This window comes from Onychostoma macrolepis, chromosome 10 (genome assembly GCF_012432095.1).
Source record: "Onychostoma macrolepis isolate SWU-2019 chromosome 10, ASM1243209v1, whole genome shotgun sequence".
Classification (NCBI taxonomy): Eukaryota; Metazoa; Chordata; class Actinopteri; order Cypriniformes; family Cyprinidae; genus Onychostoma; species Onychostoma macrolepis.
In genome coordinates, this window is record NC_081164.1 from 17,268,053 (window position 1) to 17,289,333 (window position 21,281).

General features: G+C 35.7%; 3 protein-coding genes across 3 annotated transcripts in view; 2 read left to right on the forward strand and 1 right to left on the reverse strand.

Moving 5' to 3' along the window:
* The window catches only part of hunk (hormonally up-regulated Neu-associated kinase), a 50,521-nt gene extending 43,376 nt beyond the window's left edge, over window positions 1–7,145 (reverse strand). The window contains exon 1 of the mRNA XM_058788756.1: window positions 7,074–7,145. The gene's annotated coding sequence lies outside the window, so the exon portion shown is untranslated. The remainder of the gene's footprint in view (window positions 1–7,073) is intronic.
* b3glctb (beta 3-glucosyltransferase b) overlaps window positions 1–19,863 on the forward strand; it is a 53,475-nt gene extending 33,612 nt beyond the window's left edge. The window contains exons 12-15 of the mRNA XM_058788759.1: window positions 4,672–4,771; window positions 8,128–8,247; window positions 15,492–15,636; window positions 19,452–19,863. Of these exons, the coding sequence (XP_058644742.1) occupies window positions 4,672–4,771; window positions 8,128–8,247; window positions 15,492–15,636; window positions 19,452–19,613 (527 nt within the window). The 3' untranslated portion in view covers window positions 19,614–19,863. The remainder of the gene's footprint in view (window positions 1–4,671; window positions 4,772–8,127; window positions 8,248–15,491; window positions 15,637–19,451) is intronic.
* The window catches only part of rxfp2a (relaxin family peptide receptor 2a), an 86,558-nt gene continuing 73,530 nt past the window's right edge, over window positions 8,254–21,281 (forward strand). Inside the window, exons 1-2 of the mRNA XM_058788755.1 lie at window positions 8,254–8,962; window positions 15,492–15,636. The gene's annotated coding sequence lies outside the window, so the exon portion shown is untranslated. The remainder of the gene's footprint in view (window positions 8,963–15,491; window positions 15,637–21,281) is intronic.

Consider the following 21,281-nt stretch of genomic DNA (forward strand, 5'->3'; position numbering starts at 1 on the left):
AAACAAGGCTGCCCCATCTCACCTTCACTATTTATTTTGGCTACAGAGATGTTGGCCCTCCTTATTAAAAATTCAAAACTGAAAGATTAAATGTGTTCGGACAGGAAATTGTGATTAGTCAATTGGCTGACGACACCACATTATTTAAAAAAAAATCTTGATCAGATTCCTAAAGTAATTGAGATAGTAAATTATTTTTTAAAAATTTTCAGGTTTAAAACTTAATATTGGCAAATGTGAAAATCTTACCATACATGAATGCCCCCTTAAAACTGCATATAATATCCCAATCAAGTCAAGTGTTAAATATCTAGGCATACACATTTCTAAAGATGAGATCATGATGGAAAAACAAAATGTTTGGGACAGATGGAATAAATGCAGAGGTAGACTTGATGAATGTATGCAACGGGATCTGTCAATTTTTGGTAGAATCTATTTAACTAAAATGGAGAGTTTGTCTAGGTGTATATATCCTGCATCTTGTCTTTCTATTTCTAATAGAGCTATTAATAAATACCATCAACCAAATTAACTTCAACTTTATATGGAGAAAACGTGTGCATTATATTAAGAGAGCACAACTTATAAGACTATGAAAATGGTGGATTACAAGCCTTAGATTTCTCTTGTATAAATGGTATGTTGAAGGTTAAATGGCTTAAAGATTTTATTGCAAATGAAAATTATTTTTGGTTTTGTATTCCCAGAGGTCTTGCTATATTGGAAATCATTATCACTCCATACAGAACCCCAATATGGAACAATAGGTTTATTCTACTTAGATATAAGTCTCTATGTATTCATGATTGGCTTGAATAGGGTGTTTGGTCAGTTTTTCATTTAATGAACGAGGATGGGAGTTTGTTATCCTTCAGTGACTTCTGTTCCAAATACAGTTTGCACTGTGAACGTAAACAATTTGAGCACGTTTTAAATGCCATTCCAAAAAGTTTTATAAATCTAGTACAAAACACTTTTGTTAACATACCAGATGGTTTATCTGAACTCCCGTCACTTCTCTTTAATGGTAACGACCTCAAAGCAATGCTTCCCAACAAACTTATTTGCTGTTGTTTCAATTCTGTACTATATCCGACATCCTTTTACCAAAACAGTATTTTACAAGCTTATGATAAGCCGACTATTAAAAAATTGCGAACACAGTATATTAGCTTTTCAGTGGCTCCTAAAGCAAAGGAAACTCATTTTAAAATATTTACTGGTATATATCCCTCATCTGAGTTTTTAAGACACCGGTTTAACTTTGAAGAAAATGCCTGTACTTTCTGTCAAGTCGACAAAAGAGACAACTGACCATCTTTTCTTTTTTTGTATATATTCTAGAATTTTCTGGGAAAATATGTCTTATTGGTTGGAGACAAAAATTCAGTCACTGCCTAATTTTGTTAAAAAACACATTATGTTTGGAATGTTATTAGATGATAAAAAGAATGAATTTTTCATTAATACAATGTTGATTCTGGGCAAATTCTTTCTTCATAAATGCAAATGTATGAAGATGAAACCTTATTTTTCTGTTTTTAAAAGAGACTTTATTTATAATTACTTTCCATCATTGGAATATATAAAAAGTAACAAGGCCCAGAAATTTGTTGGAATAATAAGAAGAGAAATTGATTTATTTGAAGAGGAATGAAGAGACCCCTACTTAAAATTCTTTTTCTTTTTCTTTCTTTCTTTCTTTCTTTCTTTCTTCTTCTTTTCTTTCTCAGAATATATGTAAGCTTATTGGTACTTTGCATTTATGTTGTCTATATGTGCCTTGCTTAATATTTATTGATTTACATTTATCAGTGCCTTTGTAGGCTATATGTATATTCTGATCAATATGTTCAATAAAAAAAATAAAAAAATAAAAAATGTGGCGGTTGCCTTCTTGAGAAAATGACGTCATTTAGAGCCCGAGTAGAGTAGAGATTCGTTTGGAGCCAGAGTCTGCGCAGTAGTGTCGTGAGGTGGAGCCGCGGAATCAAACTCCCGACCAAACTCCCGCAGACTCAATCAACCATAGCCCCGTTTTTATAGCATCAAATTTCTAGCTAAAATTAAACTTATCACAAAAATTCCATTTTTTCCAGACATAAAAATAAAGGGGATTTAATATTGATAATAACATTGAAGACATTGTATGATTATTCCTTAAAGATAAGGTTTTAATAGTTTTAGTAGTAGTAGCCTATTATGTTCTGCCCAATGTCTTCAAGTGAAACCGAACTTTTATTTTGACGGGTTGCCGTGAATACCTTTACATTTCTGTGTATATGATATGAGGATAGTTTTTATTTTCATTATTTTCCCCTAAAATAATGGTAGGGGAAACACTGACATGTGAGGCACACCCAGGTCTCTACTGGTAATAGAGTGGTGGAACTATGATGTCACTTTGTAGGCATAAACCCGGAAGGGAGTTAGCATTTTAGCACTTCCGGTTCCATCGTCCCAGAGTCAATGGGTTTTTTCAATGGGATTTTGGTAAAATCCCTTAAATAAGGTCCGTGGTTCACACGGGCTCAAGATACTTTCACGTTTTATTCTACGACATAAAACACACCAGTTACTCCCCCACTCGTGATTTTTTTAAACTGTTATGTTTCTTAAAAAATACAGTTGCTAACAAGTTGCTAAATGGGACTACAGGCGCTGTCGGAGACATTCAGCGTCATCATGCCGAACAGTTTAGCAATTTACAGTATTTTCCAGTTTTAGTATAATTTGTAATTCAATTAATTGTAGAAGAACCAATGAATAGTTTCCCGCATTTTATATTGTTGTTCGACAATGGGTTTTTTTTTTCCCCAAAATGCGACAAGTCTTCAGAGGGAAGAAGCTCGTTTTATCGCTTTCCTACTGATACAGAGACTCTGGGTTCAGACCATAAGGTAAACTCATACGATTAATCCATGTAAACACCACATTTCCCGGCTTTACGTGGTGAAAGTGAAACTTTAATGATGCATAGTGCTTAAAGCCAAGTTAAAATTAAATGTTGACGGCCACAAGAAGCTTTTCAGCAAGGCTAAAATGACGTTTTGTGTACCATTCCTAACAAAACGATAGCTGAAATGTACTTTGTTCACTAAAATAAGTTTAATCTTACCATATCCAAAAACTCGCTCACTCTGCTGTTATTTAATAGATTAAATGCACTAGAATTTTATTGACTAGTACGTGGAGACACGTTTTTAGTTCAAATATTCATATTAATCAAGGATTTATTGACTTTTAATGCACCTAATTTCGAAATGTACAGAAATAACTGCTTTCAAATGTCCTTTAGTTATGATTATTTCATTTATTCACTATACTATTTATTACTAATGTCTCATTTCAGTTTTAGTTTGTCTCTAGTTTTGTATTTATTCCAGTTTATATGAAAAGGTTCATGTAGCGTGGATTAACATTCATATACAGAGTAAATCCTTCACTGAACATGTTATAAATAAGTTTGAAACAGTTGTCGGGAGCGTGGTGGTGGTGACGCTGAAGGTGAGCTACCGTGGTGTTGTAGTTCGTTTATAATCTACGTTTAGCTTTTAAGTTCTGGCGCTTTTATTTAGGCTTCAAAATTCATAGAAGTTATATTATTTTGTGAAGATTATCTTGATGGACAAAACGTGTAAGTTTCATGAACTATGATTGAACACAGAGCTTATTTTTTGCGATTATCCAAAAGCCTATGGAAAAATCCCATTGGCTTTTTGTCGAGGAACCAGTTTCATGCTAACAGCCGATCCGCCCAAGTAGGGCTCGCTGCAGCCCACAAGATCCAGGGGGCGTGGTTGGATCCACATCTAAGGGGTGGAGATTGGTAGGTTTAGGGGTGGAGATGGGTAGGTTAAGGTATATGTAAGGTGGGAGGAGTTGGATCTGGATCCAACCACGCCCCCTGGATCTTGTGACAAAGTGACATCATAGTTCCCCCACTCTTATGTTAGGGTCTTTTGCTGCGTTCAAGTCCTCCTGGGACGTTCGTACTTATGAGTTGACAAGTTGTTATCACGACGTCGGGTGCGTTCAAGTCACTTTGATCGGAAAAAGATGGCGATTTAACTTTTCTACATAAAATTCAAAGATTTTTTTAAACTCTACATCTACAAAATATTGAATGAAGAATATGCATCAGTGTGTTTTTTCTTTTTTCCATTTTTATTTAATTTATGAAGGTGATGTAAACTGAATAATTATATATTCTATTATAATTATACAATAATATAATATTGTGTATATGTAACTTATATAGTTTTATTGTACATTACAAAAAAGTAATCATTTTATTCATTTCAACAACTTTACCGACGCTGCATATCTTTATGGATGCGTCCATTGCATCAACACATTTTTTCACTGACATAAATATTTTGACAATAAGCTAAACAACCAAAGATTTTTCCATTCATTTTGTCAAATGCAAATGTATGTTTTTAACATAATGTGTGTAGTGAAGGACAGCACATAATGTGTTAAATTATACACGTTTACACATCTTTGTGATAACCTTTCTGACACATTTACTGTGTTAAAATCATCAACACAATGAATGAGTAAAAATTAACACAAAAAACCTTGTCCCAGAACTCACCCATTAATGTGTTAAAATTGAACACAGGTTGTGTCATTTTTAACACATCTTTTCTCTTGTATTTACAGGGCACTGTGCAAAAACATTTGCCATCCTGAAGAGGTTTGCGAGTGGGGCAGTAACAAAAGCACCTTGGTTGCTCATAGTGGATGATGACACACTGATCAGGTGAATTTCATTTCTTTACAATGGTGAAATATCATCAGCAGACCTGACTTTAAGTGGAGTTACCACTAGATAAAAATACGCCAACCCATGTCATCTTGAATTTAAAAGAAGTCTGTTTCGCATACTGTTTGCAGACTTATAATTCAGCAATCCGGCACAAACCTGAAAATCAAGAACGCCCACACAAAAATACACTTATTGTGTGGCAAAGCACATAAGGGTCACAGACCTGAAATTGGAGCAGTATTTGGACTGAAATTCACATGACTGGCAAATCTCTGTTAAAAGTGTCTACAAATTACACCCATAGACTGTGTTGGGCAAGCTACTTGGAAAATGTAGTGAGCTAAGCTAACAGTTACTCTTCTTTAAATGAAGCTTAACTACACTAAAGCTACAGCCCTGGGAAATGTAGCAAGCTAAGCTACGGCAACATGGCAAAAGTAGTTTACTACATCCAAGCTATTTAAAAAATTTTCAAAATTTCTATTGAACCAACATCATACCAAGTCAATGCTCTCTCAGTGATCAATAAAACTGTCAGTCAAGCAGATAGACAGGCATGTTCAGTTTAACTGTTTATTCAACAGCTGTTCCAAACATAGGCGTAAATCCCGGGGGGGACGGGGGGGACAGGACCCCCCCATCTGAGGGTTGTCCCCCCTAAAAATATCATTACAAGCAACTCTGTGTAATGAAAATAATATAATGGACATATACTTAAAATAACTGTGTAAGTAAAACAAAATAAATGCAAAAAAACGTTTTTTAAGTTCAGAAATGTTTTGATTCCCCCCTCCCTTGCCTCACAGTGGTGTGGTCCACGGCCTGCTTTCCTCTTTTACCCATACACACACACGAGTCCGGTCACTCCGGTGGGAGAGAGCAAATTCCTCAGTAACAGTTAGTTATGTGTAAGTAACTTAGGCTGTCAAGGCTATTTTATTCTCTAAGCATCGGGTGAAATGATTCTTTCTCTTTAATACAGATGATGCTGGATCATTAATGAATTAGTCATGACAAAAAAATTATGATATCCGATGTTTTTTCTATGAGCGATTAAAAGGTTAACAGGTTTAATACCGTAGCTTGTCACCCACTACAACTAACACGGGGATAAGCCTGTGTGTGAACTGATATTTGGCTAATATTGTAGACCTACCGATGTTTTGGGTTTTGCTCAATATGATGTTAAGTGGCAGATCAGTAGGCTTAATGCGGTTGAATATCTAAAGAGACGTACTCGGTTTCAGATGAAACCTTAAATACAATGGAGGACGCAAAATAATAATTATACCCATATATGAACCATATGAACCGAACGCATATTTAAACACAGTCCATGCTATGTATGTGCATGCTGTGTACACATATCTATCCTTACAAGTACAATTTTGGCTGTATAATTTGTGTCCCCTTCAAAAATTGCTCTTGAGAAATTTTATGTTTATTGTCCCCCCCTACTGTTAGATGAAATTTACGCCCCTGGTTTCAAACCAATTTGGCAACATAATCAGTATCAAATACAGGGCCGGATTGACCTCAAATTGTGACACAGGCAAAATAAATTTTTGCTGTCGGCCGGAAACCTCCTATTGGTAGTTGGTATTGTGGCTTTATTGTATACAGATACGTTTATATAAATGGTAACACTTCACAATAAGGTTCAGTAGTTAACATGAACTAAGAATGAACAATACTTCTGCAGCATTTATCTTAATGTTAATTTCAACATTTACTATCGCATTATTAAAATCAAAAGTTGTTTGTTAACATTTGTTAATGCACTGTGAACTAACATGAACTACCAATGAACGACTGTATTTTCATTAACTAACATTAACAAAGATTAATAAATACTGTAACAAATGTATTTTAATGAAATCGTATTTTATAGTGTTACCATATAGATGTTTAGGCCTACAGATAGGCTATGTTTATTTGCATCGTTGTATGTGTCATTAGATATTAATATAAACATTTCACCAAAATCAAGTTCAAATACGAAGCTTTTGACCAGCGAATGCTTTTTTTAATTTATTTTTTTCCTGACTCGTATCCCGTTTTCCCCAGCTTTCTGTCATTATGTGGGTGTTCAGTTTTTTTCTGTTATTTGGCCAAAGTATCATATTATGAAAGATTCAGCGCTTCGCACGAGCTATGGCTGCGACTTGACAACAAATGCTAGAGAAACTCTTCTCCGCTCCTCAAAAATAAAAAACATTAGCATTAGCCTTATATACATAGTGTTTTTTGAGTAAAGAAACCGCTGTACTTATTCAATCAACAGTTCTTTGTTTACCTTCAGACTGCAAACAAGCTGAGATGCTCCAAAATGTGTGCCGCACTTCATTGATAAGAGAGGCGGGAGGAATGAGGTTTGACTGACAGTTTGAGGAGCCAATGGGGTTACGAGCTTTAGTGTCTGTGGCGTCACTTACTGATCCAGGATCAGTGATCCGTAGCTGTTATATCTGATTTGAGCTTGAGTTTCAGAATGCTCTCTTTGGAAAATGTAACGTTAGCTTTTGTTGACGCTACCGCGCTACTTGATAAAAAAGAGCTTAACTACTGAAAAGCTATTTGATTCAGAAAGCAGTGACGCTACCGCCACGCTACTGAGAAATGTAGTTAAACTAGTAGGGCTACTGCCCATCACTGCCCATAGATATCCCAGTTCCTCCAATACAACCTCAATAAGAGGAATTCAATTTTTTTTTATTTACATTACAGTTATATAATGTAAAAAGTGTACCTTTTGAAAAGGTACCGCCCCAGTGACAGCTTTTGTACCTTTATTTCTGAGAGTGTAGGCAGGTCGTAAAACTACAAGGTGCCGCTCAGTAAGAGAATTTAATGCTGGTATTTCTACAAATATTCACTAACCGGTTCACTAACTATATTCTTATTTGATGTTTTAAGATCATCGCAACTGACAAGTTTAGGGCAATATCACATAGAGGTCACTTCTTCAAAGGTTGACTTTTTTTAAATTAAGTATTTAAAATAGTTCTCATCTCTTTAAATGGAATAAAATATGAAGGAAACAGTTGATGGATAACATTGGTACACATGTTCAAGACTTCAAGTCATTTTTAAAATAATCTGTCAACTAAAAATGTATTGCTTTTATTTTTATATATTGTGTTTTCATCCAAATGTGCATATCTGCCAATATAGCTAGGAGAGCTGGAAACACAGGGCCGAGGACCGGCCAAAAAGGTGGATGGGTAGAAAAGGACAATAAATAAATAAAGTTATTGGATTTTTATTAATATGTTCAGTCTATGCCTGTTTGGTAAACTGACACTGTGTATAATTGTATCATAATGTACTATGCAATCATGATCTTTCAGTCTTCCCAGACTGCGGAGGCTGCTGGGTTGTTATGATCCAAATGAAGCTGTGAGTGTTGGAGAACGTTACGGCTATGGGCTTAGCAGGGACGGCTACAGCTACATCACTGGAGGTGGAGGGTGAGTTATAGATACAGTTTGCTGCTGAGATATTTCTATTGCCCATACTTAGGCCTATGGGTTCATTCTAAACCTTTATCCTCAATTATTAAACTTGTTCAGATGTGCTAACTTTTTTTAAGTGATGATGTTTACAATTTTCACCTGACAGATGATAAAGCAGGTCAAAAAATTAGCCCCAGGGCATATTTAGAGTCTAGTTGCACCGCATGACACATCACTTTGTCAAACCTGCTCTGGTGCCAGACACATCTTGTGACAAGATGGCGCCAGTGTTCGTGGCCTGCAGTCTGCTTCTCAGTCTGTTTGTCTTCGCTCTGTCCGCTTTTCTGTGTTCTTCCGTTACGAGTTCGCCAGCTTTGTTACAGTATGATCGTCAAACTCTGTTTGCGATAAGATCTTCGACGTAAGAGTCACATACCGTTTTGCTGAGTGGATTTGACGCCCATCTTCCTCCTGTCCAGTGTTGGTCACTGACTTGTTTCTGTCGGCTGCCCTTCATTCCTCGCTGGAAAAGGCATCGAAGAAGACGCGGAACTCGAGGTGGCTTTTTAGTCAAGCTAAAGGCAAGTCTATCTGTGCAGCTGCCGTTGTAACGTTTTCCCCTGATTGACTACTAAGGGAAAGTATTGTTCTATCGTCTTGTGCTCTATGGAGATACCATATCAATGGATTATTCCAACGTAAAATCTACGGTCCCTGCATCGCGAATTGGGTGAGCTGGATGTTTCCACAGAGTTAAAATTTGCTCTAATTAATGTGCGGTCACTCGCAAGCAAAACTTTTATCTTAAAGGATTTCTTTGATTCTCAGAATTTGGACATTTTATTTTTAACAGAGACCTGGTTAAATACTGGCGATTTAAGTTCATTTTCGGAGTTGCTACTGTCTAACTGTGGCTTTTTGAATTCCCCGCGGGCCTCTGGTCGCGGAGGTGGTTTGCAACTATTTTTAAGAGCAGCTTGAACTGTTGGACTCTGCGCACCACACATTATGCTAGTTTTGAGCTGCAGTTGTTTCAGTTGAACTCGTCAATACTCTGTGCTGTGATATATCGTCCTCCAAAACTCAACAAGAATTTTATACAGGACTTTACAGACTTTTTGGGCGATATATGTTTAAAATATGATAAACTTTTAATAGTGGGTGACTTCATGTCTGCTGTTCATCAAATCCACTGGCTAAAGACTTTGTGTCATTCAGATTATCTGTCCTCCAGCTCTTCAGGTTCGTTATGTAACCACAGCTGCTATCGAGAGGTTTAAGACCTTATTTTCTGAATCTGACATTTTAGGTGTTCTTGATGGCTCTTGTGATGTAAATGCGGCCTTTGATATATTCAGTTCTACCTGTTCATTTATCCTAAACTATATAGACCCGTTAAGCCCTGTTAAATCTGATCCTTGGTTAAACGAGAATACACGAAATTTGAGACAAGCTTGTAGGAGAGCAGAGCATAGGTGGAAGAAGGATAAGTTACAGGTGTCATACAACATTTTACAGGATGCTTTAGTTACCTACCAGAATGCGGTAAAAACTGCTAAAATCAACTATTTTGCTGGGTTAATCTCGAGGTATAATGGGAATTCAAAAGTGTTGTTTAATACGATCAATTCTGTACTAAATCCTTCTCCCACCTGTTCAGCTCTTCCTGCTACGGCGTGTGATGATTTGTTAAACTTTGTTCAGAAACTTATCGATATTAGAAACTAATTAAACTAAGTTCTTTTAACTCTCTATCTACCAGTTGCACGTCTGTGATATTTAATCAATTTTCTCCTCTTTATCAAAGATAATTGGTCAGTTGAAACCTACAAATTGCTGCCATGATACCATCCCATCAAAAATTATTAAACAGACTTTTGAGATTATCGGCCCAAGCCTATTGACATAAGTAAATAAAAGTCTTACATTAGGAGTAGTTCCTGCAAGTTTTAAACATGCCATTGTAGAGCCCCTCTTGAAAAAAATCTAATTTAGATCCGAGTGTTTTATCAAACTACTATCACATTTCTAAATTATCTTTTTTATCTAAGGTATTTAAATCAATTACAGGCTTTTCTAGTTCAAAATGATATCTTTGAAAAGTTTCAATCTGGATTTAAAGCAAACCACAGCACAGAGACGGCCCTGCTCAAAGTATTAAATGACATTTTAACTTAAGTTGACTGGTGACTCTGCAATTTTAATTTGACTAGATCTAAGTGCAGCATTCGATACTATTGATCACAATATCCTTATTACTCGTTTAGAAAAGACTGTGGGCATCCGAGGCATAGCTCTTGAGTGGTTCAGATCATTTCTTTCTAATAGGACCTTTTCAGTTAATTTCAGTCAATCTTATTCTAAATCTGCTCCATTGAATTGTGGTGTTCCCCAAGGTTTAATTCTTGGTCCAGTCTTGTTCTTACTGTATATGCTGCCCTTGGGTTCTATTTTTCACAGGCATGGAGTTTCTTTTCATGTATCTACCTTTAAGGAAACAGGACAAGAGGACAATTACATCCCTACTAAATTGTCTGCATGAAGTTAAACTATGGATGTCAGCAAATGTTTTAAATTTAAATTAAAGTAAGACAGAGGTAATTTGGTTTGGAGACTCTGAGTCTCAAGTCCTCTCTGATTTGGGGAACTTGGCTCCTTTCTGTAAATCGGTAGTTAAATATCTCTGAAATTTGATAAACAGATCAACTCGGGGGTTAAGTCTTGTTTCTTTCATTTGAGATTACTAGCTAAGGTAAAACCTTCAAAGCAGTGCCACACCCCTCTTAGGCTGTTCAGTTCACTGTTAGCTCCAAGCTCCACCCACCCAATCTCAAGCCAATTAGAACTATCTCACAGACTTTATTAGCTGCACCTGACGATGTTTTGTTCCTGAATGAATCAACTATTTAAATGATTCGGTTCAATCGCAGTGACTCACTTGTTAACAGTGACTTGCTGCCACCTACTGGCGATTTTAATTTCACATTTAAAGTATCTTTTCATTTTTAAAATAATTTCAAATATCAGTATTCAATGTTTTGTTTAAAATATCAAAACATTATGCATTTGTAACTGCAGGTTAAAGTACTCCATGTCCCTCTGAGCTGCAGAGTGTGTAAATACATCTAAATGCCACTTCAGATGTAACATCTGCAAAGATTAATTTTGTTGATACTGGTTTCATTTGTTTTGGTAACAGCCTAAATGTCTTATTATTCGAATTGACCGATTAAATGTAACAATTTGACTAAAACAAATGCACACTTTTAGAAAAAATGGGTTTATTAAAGGTAAAATTGCCCATAGAAGGTAAAAATCCATTTAAACTTATATTAAAAGATTAATTTCTATCACTGATGTGAACTGACCATGAAGAATATTAAAAACTGCAGCTGTCCACGGTAGTCAGATATCAGCACAAAATATCGTCTAATTATCGTTATTGAAAAAATCCCCAAAAATATTGAGATATAATTTTTTTTCAATATTGCACACCCCTACTATAGCTACAGTAGTTTAGCACTACAGGGTCGATTTTAAACTACTTATCTTAGTATATAAAGTCTTACACAATCTGGCACCCTCATATTTTAATAATTAAGATTATTTTGGTCTTTTACATGTACACAAACCTCAAAGGAGTCTAAGGTCATCAAACCAGATGATTTTAGACGTCCCTAGGACAAGATTAAAACTGAGTGGTGACCGAGCATTTTCAGTGGTGGCCCCAAAGCGTTGGAATAGCTTGACTTTATATCATACACTTTTACCTACATTGGGTTCTTTTTTTTTTTTAAATTGAAATTGTATTTATTAGAGTTGATTGATTTAACACATTGACAAAGTGGCTCGCCGCCTTTTCTATGATGTTTGTTTTACTTGCTTATTTATTACTCTTTTTCTTCCTGTGATGTTGGTCTCCTTTTTATTAGTTGTTATTGTACAGCACATTGGTCAACCCTGCGTTGTTTTAATTGTGCTCTATGAATAAATAAAACAAACAAATGATGAAGAATTCTGGATGGGCTTTTTTGACTTCAGAAATGCTGCGTTCAATTTACCATGGAAGATGATGTCACACCCAAGTGGACCGTGTTCCAGTAGAGAAGTCGGAAAACACATAAAAAGTGGTATTTTGCACAGGTAACGCCATGTGCACAAATAGAGGTTGGCTAGTACTGTGTGCACCACTGAGTTTATTTAGACACCGACAAACATAAGTGCTAATAAACCCTTACATCCCCATAGCAACTGCGTAATAGTGACGCAGAAGCCATCCAGAACACATAACACTAAACTTAAAACCACTCAGAACCTGCATGTGGCCGAGTACGTGTGAACCGTTAAATATTTGATGTAATGCATGTAATAATATGTAAATTGTCATTTTTTGGTGCAGGTTCAGGTTGGTAATCAGTAGGCATGTGCTGACTGAATATGTGCTTGCTAAGACTATTTTGATTCAGTTCGATAACTGCTGATTTCAGCTGCTGGCAGCTGCTTTCAAACAGTCCCGTTATATATTAATATTTATAAATCCAGAGTCCACTCAAGAGTGTGAAAGTGTTAAAATAAGAGTGTTAAATTAACGCTGAAGAAGAGTTCAAGTTAATGAGATAATTAAGTGATTAATTGGAGTGATGATTGACCATTATTGAAGACACCTGATGTTAACGTGCAGAATCATCAAAGACGAAAATCACAAACAAAATCTAACTTTAAAAATGCAAGGGTCAAGAGCCCAACTAAAGCAAACACTGACCACTTTAATGGTAACATAAAAATTGTGATTTTCATCTTTGGTGAATCTGCTTGTTAACATCAGGTGTCTTCAATAATGGTCAATCGTCACTCAATTAATCACTTAATTATCTCACAAACTTTAACTCTGCTTCAGTGTTAATTTAACACTCTTATTTTAACACTTTCACACTCTTGAGTGTGGTCTCACATGTACTCCAAGGAGAGTTAATTTCACTCTGGATTTTTTGCTGTGTATGTGTAGGTTCAGTAATTTCACTTTACTGGCAATGAATAGTGTTTGTTTATTTTGTTTTGTTTGTTTTTTTTTTTGGCCATTTGCATGAAATAACTGAACATAAATATAGGAGCCTGAGAAATACTCATTTTAGAGGAAAACTTCAAATGGCACTTAGAGGATTTTGCATCTGAACTCTTCATATACAGTATCTCACAGAAGTGTGTACACCCCTCACATTTTTGTATGTATTCACATATTTTATTATATCTTTTCATGTGACAACACTGAAGAAATGACACTTTGCTACAATGTAAAGTAGTGAGTGTACAGCTTGTATAATAGTGTAAATTTGCTGTCCCCTCAAAATAACTCAACACACAGCCATTAATGTCTAAACCGCTGGCCACAAAAGTGAGTAAACCCCTAAGTGAAAATGTCCTAATTGGCCTAGTTAGCCATTTTCTCTCCCCGGTGTCATGTGACTCGTTAGTATTACAAGGTCTCAGGTGTGAATGGGGAGCAGGTGTGTTAAATTTGGTGTTACCGCTCTCACTCTCTCATACTGGTCACTGGAAGTTCAACATGGCATCTCATGGCAAAGAACTCTCTGAGGATTTGAAAAAAAGAATTGTTGCTCTACATAAAGATGGCGTAGGCTGTAAGAAGATTGCTAAGACCCTGAAACAGAGCTGCAGCACGGTGGCCAAGACCATACAGCGGTTTAACAGGACAGGTTCCACTTAGAACAGGTCTCGCCATGGTCGACCAAAGAAGTTGAGTGCACATAATCAACATCATATCCAGAGGTTGTGTTTGGGAAATAGACATATGAGTGCTGCCAGCATTGCTGCAGAGGTTGAAGGGGTGGGGGGGTCAGCCTGTCAGTGCTCGGACCATACGCCACACACTGCATAAAGGTGATGGACTGGCCAAGCATGTCTCCAGACCTACACCCTATTGAGCATCTGTGGAGCCTCCTCAAACGGAAGATGGTGGAGCGCAAGGTCTCTAACATCCACCAGCTCCGTGATGTCGTCATGGAGGAGTGGAAGAGGACACCAGTGGCAACCTGTGAAGCTCTGGTGAACTCCATGCCCAAGAGGGTTAAGGCAGTGCTGGAAAATAATGGTGGCCACACAAAATATTGACACTTTGGGCCCAATTTGAACATTTTCATTTAGGGGTTTACTCACTTTTGTGGCCAGCGGTTTAGACATTAATGGCTGTGTGTTGAGTTATTTTGAGGGGGCAGCAAATTTACACTGTTATACAAGCTGTACACTCACTACTTTACATTGTAGCAAAGTGTCATTTCTTCAGTGTTGTCACATGAAAAGATATTAAATATTTTTAAAAATGTGAGGGGTGTACTCACTTCTGTGAGATACTGTGTATATGTGTGTGTATATGTGTATATATATGTATGTGTGTGTGTGTAAAACAATTAAAAACAAATCCTTTAGCAACCATTTACCCCACTCATTACACTCTAGAAACCACACAGCAACATTCTAAAAACCACTCAAAAGCAATTTGCAACTGCATAATAGCCCCTTGGCAACTACTTAGCCTAAATTTTTTACAGCAACTTAATCAAACACCACTTAAGAAAATGTTGTTGAGAAGATGTTGGTTTAAGAGTGGTAATATATAATTTGGTACTCATCTGTTTAGCGTTGCAATCTTTGTGTCCTAACAGTATACTCTCAATAGTTTTCTGTTTGCTGGTAGCAGTGTTATTAGCAGACAGTGACTTCCCATTACAATGTAGGCACTTTGTTTAAAAACACAATGGTGCCATGACTGTCACACAGGTGACACTTAAGACTGAACATGTAACCTTGTCACATCGTTGGATGTCCTGAATCGTCGTGGTATTCAGTATCTGAATTGTCTGCGTGAACCAAATAATGTCCCATAGAACTATTTAGGTAACACTTTACAATAAGGTTCATTAGTTAACTACATTAGTTAACATGAACTAATAATGAACTGCACTTATACAGCGTTTATTAATCTTTGTTAATGTTAATTTCAACATTTATTAATACATTATTAAAATCTTGTTAACATTAGTTAATGCACTGTGAACTAACATGAACTAACAATGAACATCTGTATTTTTATTAACTAACGTTAGCGAAGATTAGTAAATACAGTAACAAATGTATTGCTCATGGTTAGTTCATGTTAGTTAATACATTAACTAATGTTTAACTAATGAACCTTATTGTAAAGTGTTACCACTATTTATTTCATTCTTTCTATTTTCTTACAGGATGGTGTTCAGTAGAGTAGCGGTGCAGAATATTTTGGCTGGTGGCTGCAGCTGCCGCAGTTCGGATGCCCCTGATGACATGGTGATAGGGATGTGTCTGACCACACTGGGACTCCCGGTCACACACAGCCCGCTTTTCCATCAGGTAGCGTACACACCCACACACTGTCAACTCACATGTTGTCTTACTCTGTGTTGCTCTACAGCAGCAAAACACAAGTAAATGATACTTTTGGCACCCATGGGCCTTTTTCACAGTCCGCATTCAAAAACCGGAAACTTCGAGTAGTAACTTCCGCTGTAGCCTGTATGAATGGCAATGCCTGTAGCACAGGGTTGTTGTGATTTATTAATGAACAATTCATTATAGATGTTTCATTAAAACATATTAACCACCGTTTTCAATCATTAATCAGGTATGACGAAACAAGGAAAAATGTTCTCATGATATTCCGACGCATATTTCGTGATTTAAATGGGAGCGCATAGGCGTATAGTGCTTTTAACAATACAGATTGTGTCAAAGCACTTAACAGTATCAAATTGGAGGATAGAGTGTCAGTAATGTATAATGATAAGATTAAACACTCAATTTTCAGTTAAAGGCATTTCATTATTGAATTCAGAGATGTCATTGTCTAGCTCAGTTTAGTTTAAATAGTATCTGTGCAATCAAATCGACCATAATCGCAAGAAATTAAGTGTCCCCAACTGAGCAAGCCAGAGGCGACAGCGGCAAGGAACCAAAACTCCCTCGTGACAGAATGGAGAAAAAAAACCTTGGGAGAAACCAGGCTCAGTCGGGGGGCCAGTTCTCCTCTGACCAGACGAAACCCGCAGTTCAATTCCAACCACAGCCATGTCAGATTGTGTAAAGGGCTTATCTGATTCCCGTGGTCTTGTCCCGATGGAGCATTTTAATTTATAATGTATTTGTTATATTTGTGTGTTATTCATTATTTGAAGTTTTTCATTTATATGATTTATTCATTTGCTATAATTGTAATGTATAGTTTAATGCATTTATTGTATGTATGCACAATACTTCAGAGACAGCAGCTTTTTACTTAAAAAATGCAAGAATACCATACAAACATATCACATTAAAGAGCAATAAAATCGGCGTCCAACAAGTGTTTATTTTGATAACAGCTAGTACATTGCACAATAATTAATCAAAATTAATTAATTAATTAATTAAAAATAAAATTAAAACACTGTATATTCCGAGTATTTCTCCAGTAGTAACATAAGCAGATTCTCAGTTAAAATAATCTATTTAACAGATGGTACCCTACCATATGTGTAATCTTCCATTTTAATGTGAAACATTATATAAGCGTTGTCAGTGTCGCGACAGTCATGAGACAACTGATGAGAATCTGTCCTCGGCTGCTCACGTTACTGCTGGAGAAATACTCGGACTGTTTTAATTTGATTTTTAATGTTATTTTTTATTATTGCGCAGTGTTTACTATGGTTCTTCTCCAATCTTATCTACATAATGCTATTCAATCACTGTGGTCAAACCCGGAGGATGTGTCATGTTTAAGATGGTAAAACCAGTTATTTTTGAATAACTCTGGGATGAAAAATATGAATATATTTGAACAACTCCAATTTGATCTAATACGTGATGATTGTAGCCTATTGGAAAGTAAAGTAAGTGCAAGAAAGCATTATTACTGTTTAATTTGTACAGTCGTGGTTAATGATTTATAAGATGTATAAGCTTATTGCCCTTTAATGTGATATGTTTGTATGGTATTCTTGCATTTTTTAAGTAAAAAGCTGGTTTGTCTCTGAAGTATTGTGCATACACACGCCTATGTGCTCCCATTTAAATCATGAAATATGCGTCGGAATATCATGAGAACATTTTTCCTTGTTTCGTCATACCCGATTAATGATTGAAAACTGTGGTTAACATGTTTTAATAAAACATCTATGATGAATTGTTCATTAATAAATCACAACAACCCCGTGCTACAGGCATTGCCATTCATAGAGGCTACAGCGGAAGTTATTTTACACAACTACTCGAAGTTTCCGGTTTTCGAACGCGGACTGTGAAAAAGGCCTATTCAGAGCAACAAATAAGCTGAAACCTGTGGGTACAAATGTGAAGAGCAATCCTTTGTTTATTTCACAGCAGAATTAAGGGTACAGACAGACAGGAAGAGAGGTTCATTTATATTTTGGTTTGCATTATCAAGACCCAGAACCTCACTTATAAAATAAATGTACTATTTGATCCTAAATTCCATGGATTTGATTGTAAATTAAAGGAATTGTTTTCCCAAATATGATGTAATAAGTTGCTTGTCCTCATGCTGTTCCAAACCTTAAACCTGTTTTACTGGAGAAGGAGACGTTTTGAAGAATATTCACACTGCTTTCTTCTATACAATAAAAGTAAATGGGGACCAGTGGCCATCAAGCTCAAAAAGGACAAAAACCCCCACCATAAAATCATTATAAATGTGATCTTTACAGTTTATTCCAAGTCTTTCGAAGCCTTATGATAGATGCTTGTATGAGAAATTTAGTTATTCATAGAAAATCTTACCAGACATACATTTACCTCTCAATTTATTTGATCAAAAACACAGTAAAACAGTAATATTGAGAAGTATTATATTAACATTAACTGTTTTGCTTTAATATACTTTAAAATGTAACTTATTCAAATCTGAATTTTCAGATGTCTTTACTCCAGTTCTCAGTGTCACATGTTCCTTCAGAAATTATAAAAAAATGCCGATTTGGTGCTCAGAAAAAATTTCTTATCACACCTGAAAATAGTTGTGCTTTCTGAGATACTTTTTGTCAGGATCCTTTGATGAATAGAAAGTTCAAAAGAACAGTATTTGTTTGAAATGTTTTTTTTTCTTTTTTTTTTTTCTGTAACACAAAGGTCTTCACTGTCACTTTTGAACAATTGAATGCATGCTTGCTGATTAAAAGTATTCATTTTCTTCAAAAACCGTAACCTTACTGACCCCACAACTTTTATCAGTAATGTGACTACACTGTAAAAAATGACTGTGATTTTAACGGTAAAAAACTGTGAAAATGCTACAGTAAAAACCTGTTAAATGGTTAACGGTAAGTTCTTGTAAAATTTACAGGGAAAAACCGTAAATTGACGTTCCCAGATTTCCCTGCGTTGCATTTCAAATTTTGTTTGAATTAGTTTTTTTCTTTAAAATAACTATGCTGCTTCTCAGTTTTTCTTATCAGTTATTTTTATTAGGGTTGTATGTTACATCTAATGTTGTTAAATTAATGTTTATTGCATATTTCAGTTTAATGAGTCTCACCATGATGGCGTTTAGTGTTTGTGTGAATGACACTGTGCACCTTCTATATATGTTATTATTTAAAAGCTGCTTGTGATGGGCTTTGGTTCATCATGTGACTTTCTCATCACCACCTGCATTTGGTGGCTATCAGTTTATTTCAAAGGTACAAAACAAACAAATTTCAGTACTTTAATAGATTGGTATATCAGTTAATGAAATTACAGTATTTAACTGTAAATTTACGTTAAAACCGTAAAACCTAAAATGTTTTTACCGTAAATTTTCCGGATTTTATCTTACAGTGTACCATTCAGTTTTTTTTTGTGTGTGTATGAAAAGCAGCTAACACTTTTTTTTTTTTTTTTTTTTTTTTTGCTAGCTACTCCTTTTTTTCAACAGAGGAAAAAGTAATATGGGTTTCAAAAAATACGAGAATAAATTAATTATTACAATGTTAGTTTCTGTGTGAAAAACACATTTTAGAAGGCATAGAAGTTGTTGAAATTTAATTTAATAATACATTTTCGATGTACACCATGTTATAAATTGTTCATAATAACATTTGTGAAATAATATGGTTGCAATTAGGAAAAGTGTCTTTATGAGCTGTGTGAAATCCGCTGCTGTAATTACATGGTCTCCTTTCTGACCAAAGGCTCGTCCACAAGATTACATAAAAGAGCTTCTGGCACGACAGAGCCCAATATCCTTCCACAAACACTGGAACATCAACCCTGTGGCCGTATACCAGCACTGGCTTACAGAGTCAAATCTGAGGAGACCGCACTCACTCACAGAGACCAGAGAGGATCTGTAGATGGAGCTTATGGAGTGTGTGTATTTAATTTAATAATTTGATACTGTAGAAGCATTGAAATAACCATGCAATCGAAATTAACCCTATATATATTTTGTTAAATGCATTCCTCATATTAATCTAAACAATTCTTTGGTTCATGTTATTCTAAAAATTCATATCACAGTCTGATAAATTTCCCACTCAATTTTTCATGGTCATGGTTTCATATTGACCTTAAAGGGTTACTCCACCCCAAAATGCAATTTTTGTCATTAATCACTCACCCCCATGTCGTTCCAAACCCGTAAAAGCTTTGTTCGTCTTCGGAACACAATTTAAGACATTTTGGATGAAAACCGTGAGGCTTGTGACTGTCCCATTGACTGCCAAGTAAATTACACTGTCAAGGCACAGAAAAGTATAAAAATAACATCGCCAAAATAGTCCATCTGCAATCAGTGGTTTAATCTGAATTTTATGAAGCGACGAGAATACTTTTTGAAGTATTCATAAAATTCAGATTGAACCACTGATGGCAGATGGACTATTTTGACGATGTTTTTTTTTATACTTTTCTGTGCCTTGACAGTGTACCCTGCTAAAAAAAACAAAAAACAATAGAAGCCCAATAGAAACCATCACAGAAATTCCAATGGTTTCCATTAAAATACCATTATGAACCATTAGCTTTTTCCAGTAAAACCATTACAAAATTCCTTTTTGTAGCGTGTTTTGGGCATTTTTTCCAATAGGATTTAACATCCCACCAATAGAATCCATCACATACCAGTAGACACCATTATAGTTTCCATTAAAACCAATACAATTCCCATTATAACCATTAAATCCATTACATTTTCTATTGTGTTTTGGGCAGGGTTCTATTGTTTTTTTTCAGCAGGGTAATTTACTTGGCAGTCAATGGGACAGTCACAAGCCTCCCGGTTTTCATCCAAAATATCTTAAATTGTGTTCAGAAGACGAACTAAGCTTTTACAGGTTTGGAACAACACGGGGGTAAGTGATTAATGACCAAATTTGCATTTTGGGGTGGAGTATCCCTTTAAGATAAGAAACTGTTAAATTCAAGATGATGATGATGATGCTGTTAAGAACATAAGTTGTGGTTTTAGATGCACTGTATATATTCAGATGCATTTTGTTTTCTACAGTGGTATTCCACAGATTGCGTCGAATTTGATAATTGAAAAAGAAGCTTAAAATTTGTTCACTTTCTTATTGAGAGTTCAATCTGCACAGTAAATATATAAATCACTTTGTTGTACAATAAAGAAAACTGAGATACTTAAATGTAGCATTTATGATGTGATATACTGTATTATACTCTATTATGCTATCTCTATGCATGTGTGTAAAGAGCATTTGCAGTTCTCAATTCCAGTCCTGGCGACTGCGCTACGCCACTGCCTGCAGCGTCTTCACACACAGAAGAAACTTAAAAGACGTGTGAAGTGTGACATAATATACTGCTGTAAATAAATGCAATATAAATTCACACCTCGCACACTTTAATGCCCTTTGAATGGAACATATCCACCTTTTTCCCAATGAGCCTACTGCGTTTTAAATTATGGGAGGCACAGTTTTGGGAAGTTCAACTCAAATAGACTGCGACAAATCATAAGAAAGCGCTACAATTATCCTTATCCGTCATTTTGACTGAAT